Source organism: Saccopteryx leptura, chromosome 1, assembly GCF_036850995.1.
Source record: "Saccopteryx leptura isolate mSacLep1 chromosome 1, mSacLep1_pri_phased_curated, whole genome shotgun sequence".
Lineage (NCBI taxonomy): Eukaryota > Metazoa > Chordata > Mammalia > Chiroptera > Emballonuridae > Saccopteryx > Saccopteryx leptura.
Genome location: NC_089503.1, coordinates 1,027,211 through 1,046,868, shown reverse-complemented (window position 1 = coordinate 1,046,868; position 19,658 = coordinate 1,027,211). Strand labels below are relative to the sequence as shown.

General features: G+C 55.6%; 1 protein-coding gene across 2 annotated transcripts in view; it reads right to left on the bottom strand.

The window, feature by feature from the left end:
- AP2A2 (adaptor related protein complex 2 subunit alpha 2) overlaps window positions 1–19,658 on the bottom strand; it is a 72,810-nt gene that overhangs the window by 40,196 nt on the left and 12,956 nt on the right. For both annotated transcript variants that reach the window (XM_066372486.1, XM_066372527.1), the window contains exon 2: window positions 3,369–3,437. In XM_066372486.1, coding sequence (XP_066228583.1) covers window positions 3,369–3,437 — 69 coding nt within the window. The remainder of the gene's footprint in view (window positions 1–3,368; window positions 3,438–19,658) is intronic.

Below are 19,658 nucleotides of genomic sequence, written 5' to 3'. Positions count from 1 at the left end.
GTTCCTGTCACTCCAGGATGCTGTCAAGACTATTTTCATTCTGCATCTCTGTACGCTGTCCAGGTAGAGGGCTGGTCTCAGTCTGCCTGGTCCAATGGGGCGGCTTCAGCCCCTGTGGCTCCTGAGCACTGGAAACGTGCCCCTTGCAGCGGGTGGCTTGCCGTATAACACACACACCAGATGCCAACGGCTAGGTGTGGAAAAGTGTGAAGGCAATGTTCTCTTTTCCTACTGATGACATGTCGCAGTGATATTTTAGGGTTACCGTATCAAATAAAACATTAGAATTCACTTTAGTCGCTCCCTTTTACTTTTTCATGTGAGTACGAGAAAGTTTAGAATGGTTTATGTCAGCACACGGCTTGCACGGTATTTCCAGGGGAAGGCATGGATCTAACCACCTAACCTTTCGTAAAGGGGGTGGAAGTCCCCCAGAGCACACACTTCTAGACACAAGGCAGGGAGGTTTTCTCTTATGTGCCACTACTAGGGGCATACGCACACTCAGTTGATGCCAACTGGTTAACAGACAGGAGGGTCCTCCTGCACGACACAGGGTGGCCCGGCTGAGGCATGCAGGCAGAGGAAACAACACAATCTTGTTTGTCAGAAGCATTTATATAGATGGCTGGAAGACTGACCATCTGAAGGGCCGTGACCTTTGTACAACAATACAATTAACATTTATTAGGACTCACAATCGATCCAGGAATGTATTCGTCTTTCACACACAGATACAATTAGTGCAGCAGACACAGGCTGTACATCAACAAAGGCCGGAGCTGCCAAGAGTGGTCAGCTGACAGGGTCTGCGGTCAGTTCTGTCTGCCTGGGCTCTGCAGCCACGGCAAAGCGATGGCGGGTCCCGAGCCCAGACCTCTCTGAGCGTCCACAGCGCCCGCATCTCCACCTGCTGCCTCCCTGCCCCCATCCAGCCCTGCCTCCTCCCCGCACGCTTCACTGCTGTGGCTACTGAACCTCGTCCTCCGACCCCACGGGAGGGCCGGCTGCTCGGACAGCCCAGCCTGAAGGGCCAGCGACGGGACAAGGGGCATCAGAGCAAGCCCTGCACCCCCGCGAGACAGCCCAGGCCCCGCAGCAGAGCCGCTGCCAGAGGCAGGGAGCACGCACACAGGAGTCTGTCGTGGGGGAGTGCCCGTCACACCAGCGGGGCGCCACCCACACCTACTGGATGACAGGTGTCCAGTGCCGGGGACACGGAGCAGCAGGTGTCCCCCTCGCTGCTGTGGGGGTGCAGGGGGTGCAGCTGCTTTAGAAGGAGGTTTGGTGATTTCTCACAAAACCAAACGTCCAGCAAAGGTGCTCCCCGGAGTTTACCCGAAGGAGCTGGACGTTCACGTCCACTCAAACCTGCACAGGGCTATTCACAGCAGTTCTAGTCATAGTCGCCCAGACCTGGGAGTGACAGAGATGTCCTTCAGCGGGTGATGGGTAAACACACTGCGATCCACCCAGACAGTGGATTACTATTCCGTGATCACGAGAAACGAGCTATCAGATCATGAAGAGACATTCCCTTAAACGCTTATTACTAAGGAAAAGAAGCCAGTCTGAAAAGGCTACACACACCCTGTGTGATTCCAACTCTGTGACAGTCTGGGGAAAAGGCAAAGAGCGATGGGGACATGAAAAGCTCAGCGGTTGCCAGGGGAACGGATGAACGCAGGGATTTCAGGGCAGGGATGCTACCATGGTGGATGCAGGTCACTATACGTGTCCAAATGCACAGACGACAATGCCAAGATGCACCGGGATGTGAACTCTGGCCCCTGGGTGATGAGGACAGGCCAGTGCAGATACCATGTCGTGGGGTTGTCCATAATGGGGGGGCTGGGCGTGGGGCAGGCAGGGAGCATATGAGAAATTTCTGTACCTTCCTCTTAATTGTGCTGTGAACATAAAACTCCTTTTAAAAAATAAAGTCTTAATAAGAAAAAATATATTTAAAAATAAGCAATGAGTTATAGATAGCTCCCTAAAAACAGACATACAAGCAAACCATTTCACTGCGATTTAAGGAGCGTCACAGACGCTTGAGAGCATCCCTGGGCCTGGGTGACAGTCTCACAACAGGTGCTTCCTCGGGCTCAGCAGAGGCAGACCAGCCAGTCACCCCTAGAACCACACCGCTTCCCCATCACCTGGCAACACAAGGGAGCCGCCAGCAAGCAGCCTGTCTCCCTGCGCCCGTGGCCCCTTGGCGCTGGGCCCAGGCCCCTCCTCCACCCACAGGTCCTGGGCAGTTCCACCCAATCTCTAAAGTCTGCTCAGAGACTTGAACCAGGTCTCAAACCTGTAAAAAGTAACTGAGAAACTAAGGCTTAAAGGGCTAACTGGCCTTCCACAAATACGTCCTAACGGCTGAAAATCGATGCTTTACCATTCTTCAAAATGAGTGGGTGCCGGGGGAAGGTGTACTCCCCCCAGACTCAGTGGTAAGATTACTTAATGTTTCAACACAGCAAGTGCTCAGATCACTTTATAAAACTCCAAACAACCAGGCCTGTGGTGGCACAGCGGACAGAGCATCAATCTGGAACCCTGAGGTCGCCAGTTCAGAACCCCGGGCTTGCCCAGTCAAGGCTCCAACAACGAGCAACAAGCGGTGAACTGAAGAAAAGCAATCATGAGCGGACACTTCTCACTCTCCCCAACCCTCTTCTCTCTGCAAAATCAAGAAATAAAGTCTTAAAATAAAAACCACTCCGAACAAATAACTAGTGGCCTCAGGAAGAGCACGTCTTCGTCTGAGATGACTGCTCTGAGCCCCGCGCGTGGGGTCTGCTGGTTCGCACGCTCAGAGCCGTGTGGGGCCGAGGCCTTCGGGGAAGGTCACTGGCTCAGACGGGCTTCCTCCCAGCTCCGGGATTGGCCAGGTCTGAGCCCCGCGCGTGGGGTCTGCTGGTTCGCACGCTCAGAGCCGTGTGGGGCCGAGGCCTTCGGGGAAGGTCACTGGCTCAGACGGGCTTCCTCCCAGCTCCGGGAAGAGCCCAGGTCTGAGCCCCGCGCGTGGGGTCTGCTGGTTCGCACGCTCAGAGCCGCTCAGAGCCGTGTGGGGCCAAGGCCTTTGGGGAAGGTCACTGGTCAGACGGGCTTCCTCCCAGCTCCCGGAAGAGCCCAGGGCCCGGAAGAGACTGCGCCATCTAATCAACTCTGCATAAACCTCAAAACACTCGAGAATAACCAACAACTTGACTTGAAACACTTTTAAATTCTAAGAGCCGTGACAGTAACTGTACTAAGAACGTTGGTTTAAAGTGGGAAAAGAAAGAATAATATTAAAAGATTAAATCCCTCCTACATAAAATTTACAAAAGAAAGTTTCATGAAAGAAGTCACACACTTACCTTTAAATTTTGATCGAATGTTTGCCAGCTCCTTGTTTATCCTCTTTATTTCTGCCTCTTTACTTTTGCCTGAAAAAGAACACAAATGCGTTACTTTACCCGATTTCCACGCACGCACCCGTGCCCTGGCGAGACCGACAGGGCCTGTGAGCGGCAGAACCGCTGCTGTCTGAAGCCCGGGGAACGAAGCAACCTGCCTCTGACCAGAGCCCCTGGCCGAGGGCCAGCGGGCCAGCCGTCCACGCGGCACGTTCCTGAGCGCGGCGCGGGAGGGAGGGGGTCTGCAGGCACATCGGCAACCCCCCTTTTTGTCCCAGCTCCGGAACAAGTGGCGCTCAAATACCTGCTGCACGTTTCCAGCTAACAGTTTACTCCTAAACTTGACTTTTACGGCCACAGATCAGTCTCTGAAGTATAAACTTTTCCTACTGACGACTTTCCACTTTCTGTCCTTATGACGTCCACCAGCCGACAAGCTCTGGCCGCTCCCCCTCGCAGCGCGCGACGGGGCGTGGGACTCTCCACGACACGGTGAGTCGGCTCCGGCTCCACCCTGGGTCTGCTGCTAAGCCGCCCTACCTCAACAACATGTATGTGGATGCAACACGTGAGCACGCATGACGGGACCCTGCTCCCTCCCCTCCACCGTGACTGGTGTGGAAACCGAGGCCGAGAGCACGGGCTCGTCTCAACAAGCCCTGCAGAAATACTGTACAAGAAAGCACTCACCAGACAGGAGAAGGTGAGGTGTCTGTAAAAACAGGCCTGTGAATTTCCACCACTCTTTGAAAGCAGGATCCAGTTTGCCGTTCAAGACCCTGTGCAGGTGCCGCGGTCCAGGCGCTGCACCTCCAGGGAAGGAGGGTTCTCAGCAGCCGCCCCCAGGAGCTCAGATGCCCAAGGCTGGGTTCACTGGCACTTCCCTCCAGACAGGCTACCTGCCCACCCACCTGGCCTCATCACCACCCCTTCTGGGCCTCATCTCAGCCCTCAGCAAGGCAGCCCCCTCTCCAGGGCATGCCCAGAAAATCACTATCTTTTACTAGTAACTTGCTACTAAATAGAGCTTAAAGTCTGGATTCTAGGAACACTCCTACCTAGAAAGCCCCTGGTGGGACAGAGGTCATGACACTCTCAGAGGCCACTGTTTTAAGGGTCAGGGGCTCTGACTAGAACCATCTCCCACCCCCTTGAGGGAGCTGCCAGGTCAGCTGGGGGTGAGAGTGGGGGCTACAGAGCTTTAACAAAAACTACAATGGTCAGGTCTGGGGACGGAGGGGTGTAGTCTGCGAAGGGGCCAGAGAGGCCCAAACCTCCTGGGCCACCGTCTTGCTTCCTGCCCAGCCCTCCGGCCGGTTCCTGGGAACAATCCTGGCCGAAGGTCAAGGGCCAATTGTTCTTAAATTTTTCTTAAAAAGTACTATCTTTGCTGAAGCCAGCTTTCCGACCTGGCAGAAAGACCCATGAGAGACAGTCTGGGAGCTTTCTGCTGTATGCACTCAGACTACAGGGGACTTCACAGGGTCTGGATGGAGTGTGGACGGAGCCCCGGCACAGGGGGGTGTGCGTGTGTGCCTGTGCCTGGCTGTGTCTGGGTGTGTACTTCCCACACGTGTGCAGGAATCTGTGCTTCTCTCTGGTGTGTCCACTGACCGGGCTCTCGCCTCAACGCCCCTTCTCACGGGGCAACACCAGCATGAGGGTCCGGTCTGCACTTCCACAGACACCAGCCTGTAACTGGAGGTGGTTCTGCGTTCACTGTGCAGCAAGGCTGCCCCTAGGGGCCGACCCTGGAGCCCCAGGCGTCTGCCTGAAGGGGGGTCTTACGGAGCCCAGTGCGACGACGGCGACTGGTAATTCACACACCGAATCGCGACGTCAGGAGGCCTCTCCCACTGTGCGGCACCGAGCCGCCACCCTGCGTGGTGAGGACAGTGTGCACTGGGCCGGCGGGCCTTCCTGGCGATGCCAGGCCACGCTCACCCAAGCTGCACTTCTTCCCAGACAGAGGGCCTCACCCGCACCTCGGTCACCCCACATTACTAGGAGCAGGTCCAGCAAAAAATCTTATCTTTTCAGATAAAGACTTCCTGTGGGGGAGGGACAGGCTTTCCTGCCCTGCCCCGACTTCAGAAGCCCACCTTCCCTGGGTCAGGTGTCAGCGGTGACAGCCTCACCAGGTCTGCAGGACGACCTCTGTCCCGCCCCATCTATCTATCTCGAATGTGGCAGGCCACGGAAGACAACGAACTGTCACAGGAGTCCCCACAGTGGACTTAGGAGCTGGGCTGGTTAATGAGTAACCTGGACTGGCCAGCACCCTCTGCCCCAAAACAAGCCGCCAGTGCGTGGAGTGGGCAGCGAGGAATGTGGCCTCGGGCACAGGGTTTGCTAAAAAAAACCAGACTTTCAGAATCCCCTTCTGTCACCCTTCCAGAGTACCGTGCTGGTCAACGATTTCTCCTTGTTTGTGAGCTGCACTGACTGACGGACAGTCCTGCATCCTAGGAAGCAGAGAGTGACAGGAGCCTGTCACAGCTTATTACAAAACAGCAAAGCAGGAAGTCTGAAATTCACACTAAGAATTCGTCTAAATAAAGACTTCTAAATGAGTTCACTGGGTAAGTCAAAAGCCAAAACTTGGCCAAAAAGTCTAATTTTGAAGGAAGATGTTGCTAAAATGATATGAAGGTGGTCAGTACAGTGGTCAACAGAGCAAACTCTGAAATCAAGCCAGGACACAACCTCCAGTCCAGGTCTTTACAAGGGACTGACCCTGGGCCACCAACCTAACCTCTCTGTGCCTCAGTTTTCCCATCAGTGGGCAATGATGAGGACCACAGCAAAGCACAAGCAAAAAGCCCACGTGACATACACAGGCCTCAGAACAGACCCCTCAGGACCTGGGGTGAAGATCTCAAAGACGACTAGAGGTGGTCATGCCCCAGACGGCCAGACCCCTCAGGACCTGGGGTGAAGATCTCAAAGACGACTAGAGGTGGTCATGCCCCAGACGGTCAGACCCCTCAGGACCTGGGGTGAAGATCTCAAAGACGACTAGAGGTGGTCATGCCCCAGACGGCCAGACCCCTCAGGACCTGGGGTGAAGATCTCAAAGACAACTAGAGGTGGCCATGCCCCAGACGGTCAGACCCCTCAGGACCTGGGATGAAGAGTTCAAAGACGACTAGAGGTGGTCATGCCCCAGACGGCCAGACCCCTCAGGACCTGGGGTGAAGATCTCAAAGACTAGAGGTGGTCATGCCCCAGACGGCCAGACCCCTCAGGACCTGGGGTGATCATCTCAAAGACTAGAGGTGGTCATGTCCCAGACGGTCAGACCCCTCAGGACCTGGGATGAAGAGTTCAAAGACGACTAGAGGTGGTCATGCCCCAGACGGCCAGACCCCTCAGGACCTGGGGTGAAGATCTCAAAGACTAGAGGTGGTCATGCCCCAGACGGCCAGACCCCTCAGGACCTGGGGTGATCATCTCAAAGACTAGAGGTGGTCATGCCCCAGACGGCCAGACCCCTCAGGACCTGGGGTGAAGATCTCAAAGACGACTAGAGGTGGTCATGCCCCAGACGGCCAGACCCCTCAGGACCTGGGGTGAAGATCTCAAAGACAACTAGAGGTGGCCATGCCCCAGACGGTCAGACCCCTCAGGACCTGGGATGAAGAGTTCAAAGACGACTAGAGGTGGTCATGCCCCAGACGGCCAGACCCCTCAGGACCTGGGGTGAAGATCTCAAAGACAACTAGAGGTGGTCATGCCCCAGACGGCCAGACCCCTCAGGACCTGGGGTGAAGATCTCAAAGACGACTAGAGGTGGTCATGTCCCAGACGGTCAGACCCCTCAGGACCTGGGGTGAAGATCTCAAAGACAACTAGAGGTGGCCATGCCCCAGACGGCCAGACCCCTCAGGACCTGGGGTGAAGATCTCAAAGACTAGAGGTGGTCATGCCCCAGACGGTCAGACCCCTCAGGACCTGGGGTGAAGATCTCAAAGACAACTAGAGGTGGCCATGCCCCAGACGGCCAGACCCCTCAGGACCTGGGGTGAAGATCTCAAAGACTAGAGGTGGTCATGCCCCAGACGGTCAGACCCCTCAGGACCTGGGGTGAAGATCTCAAAGACAACTAGAGGTGGCCATGCCCCAGACGGCCAGACCCCTCAGGACCTGGGGTGAAGATCTCAAAGACTAGAGGTGGCCATGCCCCAGACGGTCAGACCCCTCAGGACCTGGGGTGAAGATCTCAAAGACAACTAGAGGTGGCCATGCCCCAGACGGCCAGACCCCTCAGGACCTGGGGTGAAGATCTCAAAGACGACTAGAGGTGGTCATGCCCCAGACGGCCAGACCCCTCAGGACCTGGGGTGAAGATCTCAAAGACTAGAGGTGGTCATGCCCCAGACGGTCAGACCCCTCAGGACCTGGGATGAAGATCTCAAAGACGACTAGAGGTGGTCATGTCCCAGACGGTCAGACCCCTCAGGACCTGGGATGAAGAGTTCAAAGACGACTAGAGGTGGTCATGCCCCAGACGGCCAGACCCCTCAGGACCTGGGGTGAAGATCTCAAAGACGACTAGAGGTGGTCATGCCCCAGACGGCCAGACCCCTCAGGACCTGGGGTGAAGATCTCAAAGACGACTAGAGGTGGTCATGCCCCAGACGGTCAGACCCCTCAGGACCTGGGGTGAAGATCTCAAAGACTAGAGGTGGTCATGCCCCAGACGGTCAGACCCCTCAGGACCTGGGGTGAAGATCTCAAAGACTAGAGGTGGTCATGCCCCAGACGGTCAGACCCCTCAGGACCTGGGATGAAGATCTCAAAGACGACTAGAGGTGGTCATGCCCCAGACGGTCAGACCCCTCAGGACCTGGGATGAAGAGTTCAAAGACGACTAGAGGTGGTCATGCCCCAGACGGCCAGACCCCTCAGGACCTGGGGTGAAGATCTCAAAGACGACTAGAGGTGGTCATGCCCCAGACGGTCAGACCCCTCAGGACCTGGGGTGAAGATCTCAAAGACGACTAGAGGTGGTCATGCCCCAGACGGTCAGACCCCTCAGGACCTGGGGTGAAGATCTCAAAGACGACTAGAGGTGGTCATGCCCCAGACGGCCAGACCCCTCAGGACCTGGGGTGAAGATCTCAAAGACTAGAGGTGGTCATGCCCCAGACGGCCAGACCCCTCAGGACCTGGGGTGAAGATCTCAAAGACGACCAGAGGTGGTCATGCCCCAGACGGTCAGACCCCTCAGGACCTGGGGTGAAGATCTCAAAGACTAGAGGTGGTCATGCCCCAGACGGTCAGACCCCTCAGGACCTGGGGTGAAGATCTCAAAGACGACCAGAGGTGGTCATGCCCCAGACGGCAAAGCCATGTCTGTCTCCGCCCAGTGCCCACTGGGATGCTTTTATTGGCTTTGTCGGGATGGAAGTCTCGCATCACACAATTCATCACTGGAAGCCCACACTTCATTCACTGGCTGTGCATCCTCAGAGCTGTGCGTCCGCCACAATCCAGCCCAGAACATGCTCATCTCCCCAGAAAGAAGCCCCGCCCATCCGTGGTCACTCAGCGGCCCCTTCGCTCCCTCTCGCCTTGACCTCTCCTCAGCACTCCATAGAAACAGAGCCTCCACGTGGTCCTCTTGGACCGGCTCCTTTCTCTTCGTCACGTACACAGCGGCGAGAATCACCCCTCGCACGGCTGAATGGCATCGCGTCAGGTGACACAACACACTTTGTTATCTGGTCATCACCTGACAGGTTTGGGGGCGTTTCCGCTTTGAGGCCATTATGAACAATATTGCTGTGGACGATTCGTGGACCAGCTGCCCTGTGAACATGTTTTCGTTTCTCTTGAGGGGACACTTAGGGGCGGGACCGCTGGACCACACGGTCGCTGTGTGTTGAGGGGTGACAAGCTGTTCTCCCAAAGGGCAGCCCCATTCTGTCTCACCCCCAGGAAAGAACCACACTGCCAACGCGTCCCCACCCCCCTTACGTCACCACAACCCGCCCGGGGGGCGTGAGGGGGTGTCCCACTGTGGCCTGGATTCACATTCGCCTGATGGCTTTTCGTGTGCTTATGGGACCTCTGGGCATCTGCTTTTAAGAAACAAACTCAAACACTTGGTCCACTTCTCGTTTAATATTCTGGATCCAGCCTTGATCAGATACATTATTTTCAAGTATTTTCTCTCTTTCGTGGTAAGCCTTATCACTTTCTTGATTCTTCTTTGCATTTTCCAGCACAAAAGTTTTTAATCGATTTTTTTTTCTTTTTGGAGAGAAAAGGAGACAGAGAGAGAGAGAGAGAGAGAGAGAGAGAGATGAGAAGCATCAACTTGTGCTTGCGGCACTTTTAGTTGTTCATTGATTACTCCTTATATGTGCCTTGATGTGGGCGGGGGCGGGGGCTCTAGCCGAGCCAGTGACCCCTTGCTCAAGCCAGCGACCATGGGGTCATGTCTATAATCCCACGCTCAAGTTGGCAACCCTGCACTCAAGCTGGTAAGCCCACACTCAAGTCAGTGAGCGACTTCAGGGTTTCAAATTGGGGTCTGAGGTTGACACTCTAAACACGGCACAACCACCTGGTTAGGCTATAATTAACATCTTACCCTGGCCAGTTGGTTCAGTGGTAGAGGGTCAACCCGGCATGTGGATGTCCTGGGCTTGATTTCTGATCAAGGCACACCAGAAAAGCCACCGTCTGCTTCTCCCCTCCCCCTTCTCTCTCTCTTTCCCCCTTACACAGCCAGGGCTCAACTGATTCGAGCACATTGGCCATGGGCACTGAGGATGGCTCCATGGAGCCTCTGTCTCAGGTGCTAATAATAGCTCAGTTGCAAGCATGGCCCCAGATGGGCAGAGCATCAGCCCTAGACAGGGCTTGTTGGGTGGATCCCGACTGGGGCACATGGCAGGAGTCTATCTCCCCTCCTCTCACTTGGAAAAGGAAGGGGGGGGGAATAAAGAAAAGAAAATGTAGTTTGGGTTAATATAAACTTAACTTTAATTAAGAGATAAATTTTGCTCCTACATAACTGTTCCTCCCCCCTCCTTTGTGCTATTATTGCCACACAAATCACATCCTTATATGTTCTATGCTCATCAGTATAGTTTTACTTAAACTCTATTAAAACTAACTTAAATTATTGTTTTATGCTGGGTTTTTTTTAAGTCAGATAGAAGACAAAGTGACAACAATATGCTTCTCCTGTCCTCTATCCCCCCCCCCGCTCTTACCCTCCACTGCTCTCCTCTCCCCTGCTCTATTCCCCCCTCTTACCCCCCCCACTGCTCTATTCCCCCCTCTTACCCCCCCCACTGCTCTATTCCCCCCTGCTCTACTCCCCCCGCTCTATTCCCCCCGCTCTATTCCCCCTACTGCTCTATCCCTCCTGCTCTATCCCCCCACTGCTCTATCCCCCCTGCTCTATCCCCCACTGCTCTATCCCCCCTGCTCTATTCCCCACCTGCTCTATCCCCCCTGCTCTATTCCCCCTGCTCTATTCCCCCCTGCTCTATTCCCCCCTGCTCTATCCCCCTGCTCTATCCCCCCTGCTCTATCCCCCTCCTGCTCTATCCCCCCTGCTCTATCCCCCCTGCTCTATCCCCCCTACTCTATTCCCCCCTGCTCTATCCCCCTGCTCTATCCCCCCTACTCTATTCCCCCCTGCTCTATCCCCCCTGCTCTATCCCCCTCCTGCTCTATCCCCCCTGCTCTATCCCCCCTGCTCTATTCCCCCCTGCTCTATCCCCCTGCTCTATCCCCCCTGCTCTATTCCCCCCACTGCTCTATTACCCACTGCTCTATCCCCCCACTGCTCTATCCCCCCCTGCTCTATCTCCCCACTGCTCTATCCCCCCTGCTCTATTCCCCCCTGCTCTATTCCCCCCTGTTCTATTCCCCCCACTGCTCTATTCCCCCCACTGCTCTATCCCCCACTGCTCTATCCCCCCTGCTCTATCCCCCACTGCTCTATCCCCCCTGCTCTATTCCCCCCACTGCTCTATTCCCCCTGCTCTATCCCCTCACTGTTCTATCCCCCCTGCTCTATCTCCCACTGCTCTATTCCCCCTGCTCTATCCCCCCTGCTCTATTCCCCCACTGCTCTATCCCCCCTGCTCTATCCCCCCTGCTCTATCCCTAACTGCTCTATTCCCCCACTGCTCTATCCCCCCTGCTCTATCCCCCCTGCTCTATCCCCCCTGCTCTATCCCCCCTGCTCTATTCCCCCACTGCTCTATCCCCCCTGCTCTATCCCCCCTGCTCTATCCCTAACTGCTCTATCCCCCCACTGCTCTATCCCCCCTGCTCTATCCCCTCACTGCTCTATTTTGGTTTTGTTTTTTTCCTTTTAACAATATTCGTTGGTTGGTATTCTCTGTTTAGTGAATTATCATTCCCATGTTTTCCTTCAATTCTTTTCTTTTTCTTTTTTTTTTTTTTTTTTTACAGAGACAGAGAGAGGGATAGATAGGGACAAACTGGAACGGAGAGAGATGAGAAGCATCAATCATTAGTTTTTTTTGTTTGTTGTTTTTTTTTACAGAGTCAGAGAGAGGGATAGACAGGGACAGACAGACAGGAATGGAGAGATGAGAAGCATCAATCATTAGTTTTTCGTTGCACATTGCAACACCTTAGTTGTTCATTGACTGCTTTCTCATATGTGCCTTGACCACAGGCCTTCAGCAAACCGAGTAACCCCTTGCTGGAGCCAGAGACCTTGGGTCCAAGCTGGTGAGCTTTGCTCAAGCCAGATGAGCCCATGCTCAAGCTGGCGTCCTCGGGGTCTCTAACCTGGGTCCTTGGCATCCCAGTCCGACTCTCTATCCACTGTGCCATCGCATGGTCAGGCAATCATTAGTTTTTCGTTGCAACACCTTAGTTGTTCATTGATGGCTTTCTCATATGTGCCTTGACCGGGGGGCTACAGCAGACCAAGTAACCCCTCAAGCCAGCGACCTTGGGTCCAAGCTGGTGAGCTTTTGCTCAAACCAGATGAGCCCGCGCTCAAGCTGGCGACCTCGGGGTCTTGAACCTGGGTCCTCCGCATTCCAGTCCGATGCTCTATCCACTGCGCCACCTTCTGGTCAGGCTCTTTCAACTCTTTACATGTATCTTTTAGTTCTCGAGGGCATATTTGCAACAACCAATTCCTTGTCTCGTAAGTTTAACATCTGGACCCTTGCAAAGAAAGTTTTTACTACTTTTTTTTCCCGTGTATAAACCCCATTTTCCTGTTACTTTGTACAGCTCCTCATTTCTAATGGGAAACTGGGTAAGTTTGATAATATAACGTAGCAACTCTGGAAACCAAATGCTCCCTACCAAGGGACTTCTGCTGCTATCCGCTCAGTGACCTTCCTGAGCTCTCTCTGTGGAGCCCTCTTGTCTGCAGCTCCTAAGGTCCTGCTCCGTCACTGAGCGCTCGGTGAGGACTGGTCAGGGGCTGCCATTTCCGCCCCGAGTACTGCAAGGAGCCCTGTGTGCGCTGGACACGCCTCCAGCACGCAGACCGTTACGCTGCCCCTCCGCCTTCGCGTCTCCACCGGCGACACGGCTGCTGGTCCCTCAGTCACCGCAGACCGTGGAGGAGAATGAGAAGAGGTCGAGTGTGCGGCCAGCCGTTTTCCTTGAATAAATCCAACCTTTGGATCGTCTCAACCTTTGGTTAATTTCCAGAGCTCTGAGTTGATCTGACCACTGGGACCAGCGTCCACATTGCTTGGGCTGAACTTACAGCAACCCTCCCACCACCATTCCGCCTAAAGGGCATTTCTGCGACAGGTTCAAAACCGCCGTGAACAGAGAGGACGTGACCATTCGTGTCGCCTGTCGAGCCTGATGTCTAACCCTCCAAAACCAGCCTTCCCCTCCCATCCCACGGCCTCGATTCAGACCCGCGCCCTCTCCACTAGAGAGAGCAAGCAACCTCGCCCTAACTGGCTTTCCTGCCGCTGGGCCTCGTCTAAAATCCATCCTCTGCATTCAGGGTGACTATTCATTCTACCAACACAAAGTAAGCTGCACGGTGCTGCTGTCCTGTTTAAAATACGGCAATGGTCCACATTCTGCAGAGGGGGTCCCACGATCTGGTTTTGCCTTACCACCTTCTCCGGCCACGTGCCACCACCCACCAGGCACTACTCACACCAGGGACCACCCACACCTCCGTGACAGTCACATCACCCCTTCAGAGAGGACTTCTGTGGACACCCGGCCTAACTAGCTGCTCTGTGCTCCCCCCTTTCCTGGGCCACCCCCCGACACCCTGCCAGCTGAGCACGACCTGACCTGACCATTGCCCCTGTAGCATTGAGCTGCCCACCTCCCCCACGCTGACCACCGTTTCCACTCTTCCCCCCCTCACAGCACCCACCACTCTGCCCGGCCAGGGCCTGAGCTGCTCTGAGGCCTGGGACCACGTCTCATGATCCTAGTGTTCAGTATGCAAGGGAAAAAAAGTCTTTATAACGCTCTACACGAGGCCCCCACACTGGTCTCTCCTGCCCGCTGACCTCACCTCCTACCGCCTTCCTCCCGGTCACCCCACTGCAGCCGTGGGGCCTCCTGCTGTCTCCTCCTGCCCTCTGACCTCACCTCCTACTGCCTTCCTCCCGGTCACCCCACTGCAGCCGTGGGGCCTCCTGCTGTCTCCTCCTGCCCTCTGACCTCACCTCCTACCGCCTTCCTCCCGGTCACCCCACTGCAGCCGTGGGGCCTCCTGCTGTCTCCTCCTGCCCTCTGACCTCACCTCCTACCGCCTTCCTCCCGGTCACCCCACTGCAGCCGTGGGGCCTCCTGCTGTCTCCTCCTGCCCTCTGCCCTCACCTCCTACCGCCTTCCTCCCGGTCACCCCACTGCAGCCCTGGGGCCTCCTGCTGTCTCCTCCTGCCCTCTGACCTCACCTCCTACCGCCTTCCTCCCGGTCACCCCACTGCAGCCGTGGGGCCTCCTGCTGTCTCCTCCTGCCCTCTGACCTCACCTCCTACCGCCTTCCTCCCGGTCACCCCACTGCAGCCATGGGGCCCCCTGCTGTCTCCTCCTGCCCTCTGACCTCACCTCCTACCGCCTTCCTCCCGGTCACCCCACTGCAGCCGTGGGGCCCCCTGCTGTCTCCTCCTGCCCTCTGCCCTCACCTCCTACCGCCTTCCTCCCGGTCACCCCACTGCAGCCGTGGGGCCTCCTGCTGTCTCCTCCTGCCCTCTGACCTCACCTCCTACCGCCTTCCTCCCGGTCACCCCACTGCAGCCGTGGGGCCCCCTGCTGTCTCCTGCACCTACTGGTTTTCTCCCCCCATGAAGGCCTGTCCAGAACGCCCTCCACCTAACGCCTTTTAGGCCCAACGCCTTCCAGTCTGCGGCTGTTCCCTTCACAGCAGGCCCACTCCTGGTCACCCCACCTGAAGCTGGAAACCGACAGCCCCACAGGCCCCAATGCCTTCCCCCTCACTCCTCTCTCCTGTACCTACTGTCTACCATGCACTACCACTTTCTTATGCTGTCTGTCTCCAACCACCGCAGGTAAGCTCCAGGTGAGCAGGCCGCCTCGCCTGTCCCGCTCACTGCTGTGGCCCCAGGACCCGGACAGTGAGGACCGGGTGAGGAACAAGCATACCGGGAGTGCTCAGTAAAGCAGCACACCGCTGGTACTCACAACGGCCCAAAGCTGTCCCGAGGGCCTCGATGCCGTGGAGCTGGGAGTCAGCTGGCATCTGCTGAACGCTGGGATCTCCGCCTGGCATCGGGGTCCTCCCTCCCGCCACCCCCCTGTCGGGGCGTCACCACCCTCCTGCAAGCGAGTGCTCCGCTCTCACCGTCTCCACCGCACCGACACCCCTCATCTAGACGTAGCGCGGCCCCGTCCACCCAGCCTCTCTAACTACTTCCCAGAGAGCCAGGTGATGCTTCAAACAGAACGACACTTGTCGCTTGCCGCTCGCCTGACTTTCTCCGGCAGCTTCCTCGACGGCACCAAGAGCAGCGCTGACCGGCTGCCAGGGCCTGACTGGCCTCTGCCCAGCACCTGACTCCATCTCTGCCCCACTCCCTCCCCTCCCCGAGCTCCAGGGACACCGGCTGGTCCTCCCTGCCCTGAAGCAGAGCCAGCTCTGGCCACCCCGAGCCCCGCCCCTCGGAAGGCGGGTCCAGCTTCCATGTCCCTCCTTCAGAGAGGCCTTCTGTGGACACCCTATGTACCTGCGGTAACGACATAACTAGTCTCCCTTTTTATCCCCCAAGACGAAGTACATATGCTAAAGCAATCTTTCTAGTTCTAGAAGCTGGAGTTCAGGGTTTAAAGTCACTCTTTGGAAATGTAAATACACAAACTCCTCTAGACAGACTCATTACCAGTAACAGTGGTTGATCAACACTGGCTGAACCTCCAGGAGAAGTCTCTCTTTATTTACTGTATTCCGTGGCCAACAAGAAACTGCTCACCGACACAGATGGCGTCTATGGGACAAACCCTGCCAGACACTTCTCCCTGTTGCTTTGACTTCGGGGTCTCGGAGCACTGTAAACTGAGCCCGGAAGAAACAGGCGTGCAGACATACAGCCCGTGCTGTTCTGCACAAGAGAGAGCAAGGCCCTCCCTGCCGACTTGCTTCAGGTGAGAATCAGGGTAAATGCCAGAGTCACAGAGAAAACAAGCCCTCTGGTGAGAACTACCTGCCCAAGTCAGAGTCAATAATAAAAGGTATTATTACTGCATTTAAAAAAGTAAAAGGGACTAAAAGTTAAATTAGTTTGGGCCCTGGCCAGGCAGCTCAGTGGGTAGAGTATTGCCCCCAATGCACCAAGGTTGCGGGCTCCATCCCTGGTCACGGCACACATGAGAAGCAACCAACGAACACATAAGTACATGGAGCAACAGTCAGTATTTCTCTCTCTCTCCCTCCCTCCCTCCCTCCCTCCTCCCCTATCTCTAGAAAATCAATCAATATATTTGTTAAATCTTGTTAAGGCCTGTGGTGGCGCAGCGGCAGAGCGTCAATGTGAAGCGCTGAGGTTGCCGGTTCGAAACCCCGGGCTTGCCCAGTCAAGGCACAGGCAACAAGCAAGCAGTGAACAACCAAAGTGAAGCAACTATGCTTCTCGTTCTCCCCCCAACTCTCTGTAAAATTGATAAATAACATCTTTTTTTTAATCTTTTTAAAAGTTAAATTATTCTTTCCCAAGGCCTTCTCTCAATCAGTGATTAATCCAAAGCACAAATAATGACCACAATGGTCGTGAAGTTCCCGTGTGTGAATATATGTGTGTGTATCTATATAATATATAAAGTTAGTCAAAAACTTATTTAAAAGGAGAAGACTACATCAGAAATGTGGACACTGGAAAAAGATGGTCACGTGACCACTGACTCAGCCTCACAGAGCAACCGGCACCCAGCTGCGGGTGGGTGGGCGGGCGTGCGGGCGGGCGGGCGGGTCAGTGAACACAAACCCTCTGGGACAGAGAACCGAAGAGGCTCAGGAACAGAAGGTGCCCGGTGCCTGCGGGGTGGACGTCAGGAGCATGGACTGGAAGTCCACGTAAGGAGCAGCAGGCCACGCCACCAGACCCTGCAGCCAAGCAGCCTACCCCACCCCAACCCCAGCAGAAGACAAAGGGTTCCCCTCTGGAGAAGCAGGAACATGGAAGTTCCAAGCCTGGTGACACTGGCATGTTGGAGCAAGGGACACTCTGAGAACGCACACTCAGGGACGCCGCACCGAATGGTGGACACGCCCCCAGGCTCACAACACCCAGAGAAGGTGAGAGAAAATTATCAGAGAAACAAGACCGTCTTCCCAAACCCAAAGGGCATGAGCTTCCACCCACTGCCACACCTGGGCACAGTATCCCAACACTTCAGGCCACTAGGAACGAAGAGAGAGCCATGCCTTCAAAACGAAGGAGGAGTTATTTCCAGCCTAGACTTCAATCCAAGCCAACTTCTCAACTGAGCATGAAGGTAAGGCCCTGGCCGGGCAGCTGGCTGGGGCCTCGTCCCCATACGCCAAGGTTGCAGGTTCGATTCCCAGTTGGGGAACATACAAGACTCAACCAGTGAATGCATAAATAAGTGGAACAACAAATCGATCTCTCTCTCTCTCTCTCCCCCTCACCCCTAAAAATACAGTATGAAATTAAAAAATACATTTTTTCAAAACTGCAAAATCTCAAAACAACTTTACCTTCTACACACTCCAGCTGCACAAAAGACAGGCCCCCCCCAAGCTGAGTGCAAACAAGCACAGGCCCAGAGCACAGACATTCGGTCTCCAAAGAAAAGGTCCAACCAGAGACAACACCCTCAGGATGTGTGACAGAAGTCCCAGACCTGTCCAGTGACACAGAATTACCCACTCCAGGAAAACATCCTCTGGGGCTAGGAGACGGAGACTGCCTGCCCTGTCCTGTCACATTGATCCCTTACAGTCCTGTCCCGAAGATTGGGGCCCAGGAGAAACAGGTACATTAAGAAGTAATACAGCAGCCTGACCAGGGGGTGGTGCAATGCAGGCCTGAGCCTGAGGCCCAAGGTGTGACACCCTGAGGTCGCTGGCTCAGGGCAGGCTCACCAGCCTCAGCCTGGGATCACAGACCTGGCCCCAATGTTGCTGGTTTGAGCCCAAAGGTCGCTGGCCTGAAGCCCAAAGATCACTGGCTTAAAGCCCAAGGTGGCTGGCTTGAGCCCAAGGTCCTCACCGGCTTGAGTCAGGGGGTCACTGGTTCAGCTTGAGCACCAGCCAATGCAATTTTGAATTAATAAGTAATCGCATTTTTTAAGTAACTAAAAAAAAATGGCTATAAAATGAAAATAAATGACTCTGAAGTTTACGAATGGAATGAAGAAGTGTGCTTTATAATTAACTACTGAAACAACATTCTTGACTAAATTTTTTAAAACATTTAATTAAGAATAAGACTAGGCCCTGGCCAGTGGTTCAGTGGATAGAGCATTGGCCCAGAGAGTGGAAGTTCCAGGTTCCATCCCCGGTCAGGGCACACATTTATTCTCTCCCCCTTCTCTCCTTCTTCCCCTCGGCAGCTCGACTGGTTTGAGAGTGGCCCTGGGTGCTAAGAATAACTCGGTTGGTCAGAGCACTGGCCTTAGGCACTAAAATTAGCTCAGTAGTCGAGTATCAGCCCCAGACAGGGGTTGACAGATGCCAGTTGGGGTGCATGCAGGAGTCTGTCTCTTTCTTTCCCCTCCTCTCACTTAAAAGAAAAAAAATTTAAGACAGGAGATATCCTGGGTCCTGCAAGTAGGCCCAATCTAATTAGATGAGCCCTTCACCACAGATAACACTCTGCTTGGAGGCAGGAGAAGGGGCTGATGAAGTCAGAGAGTCAGAGATCCGAATCTTGAAAGGACTGGCGGGAGGGGCCTCCGGGAAAGCCTGAAAAGGAATGTGGGCAGGCCCGCCCTGGGAGCGAGACCGCAGCTCTGCCAGCTCTGCTGCAGGGAGCGCAGGCGGCAGGGAGCGCAGGCGGCAGAGAGCCGGGGCCGCAGCCCCAGGCCGCAGGGAGCGCAGGCGGCAGGGAGCCGGGGCCGCAGCCCCAGGCCGCAGGGGGCGCAGGCGGCAGGGAGCCGGGGCGCAGCCCCAGGCCGCAGGGAGCGCAGGCGGCAGGGAGCCGGGGCCGCAGCCCCAGGCCGCAGGGGGCGCAGGCGGCAGGGAGCCGGGGCGCAGCCCCAGGCAGCAGGGGCTGAGTGGAGGCAGCTCCACCCCAAGTATCCAGAGGGACCTGGCCCTGCAGACACCTGGTGAGACTCCAGGTAGGGCCTCTGTTGAGCCAGGTTTTGCGAGCTTCCAATCTGCACAACACAGGAGTGCTGGTTTGTTCCTTACAGGGCTACAGAGAGCCACACCCTCTGCTCTCAGCAATCACCAGCTTCCTTCTTTCCTCTTCACAACAGAATTCCTCAGAGAGTTGTTAGGAAGGTGTCCCAACCCTTCTCCCTGAACCCACCACACCAGGCTCACCAGCTCAACCCTCCCCACAGCCCACCTGCCGGCCCCTCCTCCCGGCAGAGCAGGCCCAGCACTGGGGCTCAGACAGACCTGGAGGCAGGCAGTCCCAATGGGCTCTACCACAGTTAGGCAGCCATGGGGCCCCGGGCTCCTGTGCCTTGGTTTCCCCACCCATAACAAGGAGAATCACAGAACTAACGTCCAGTATTCCCACGCAGATCAGAAGCGCATGTGAACTCATGCTGGGAGCACACCCACTCACACAGGAAACCTATGCAGGTGAGACCACCTTT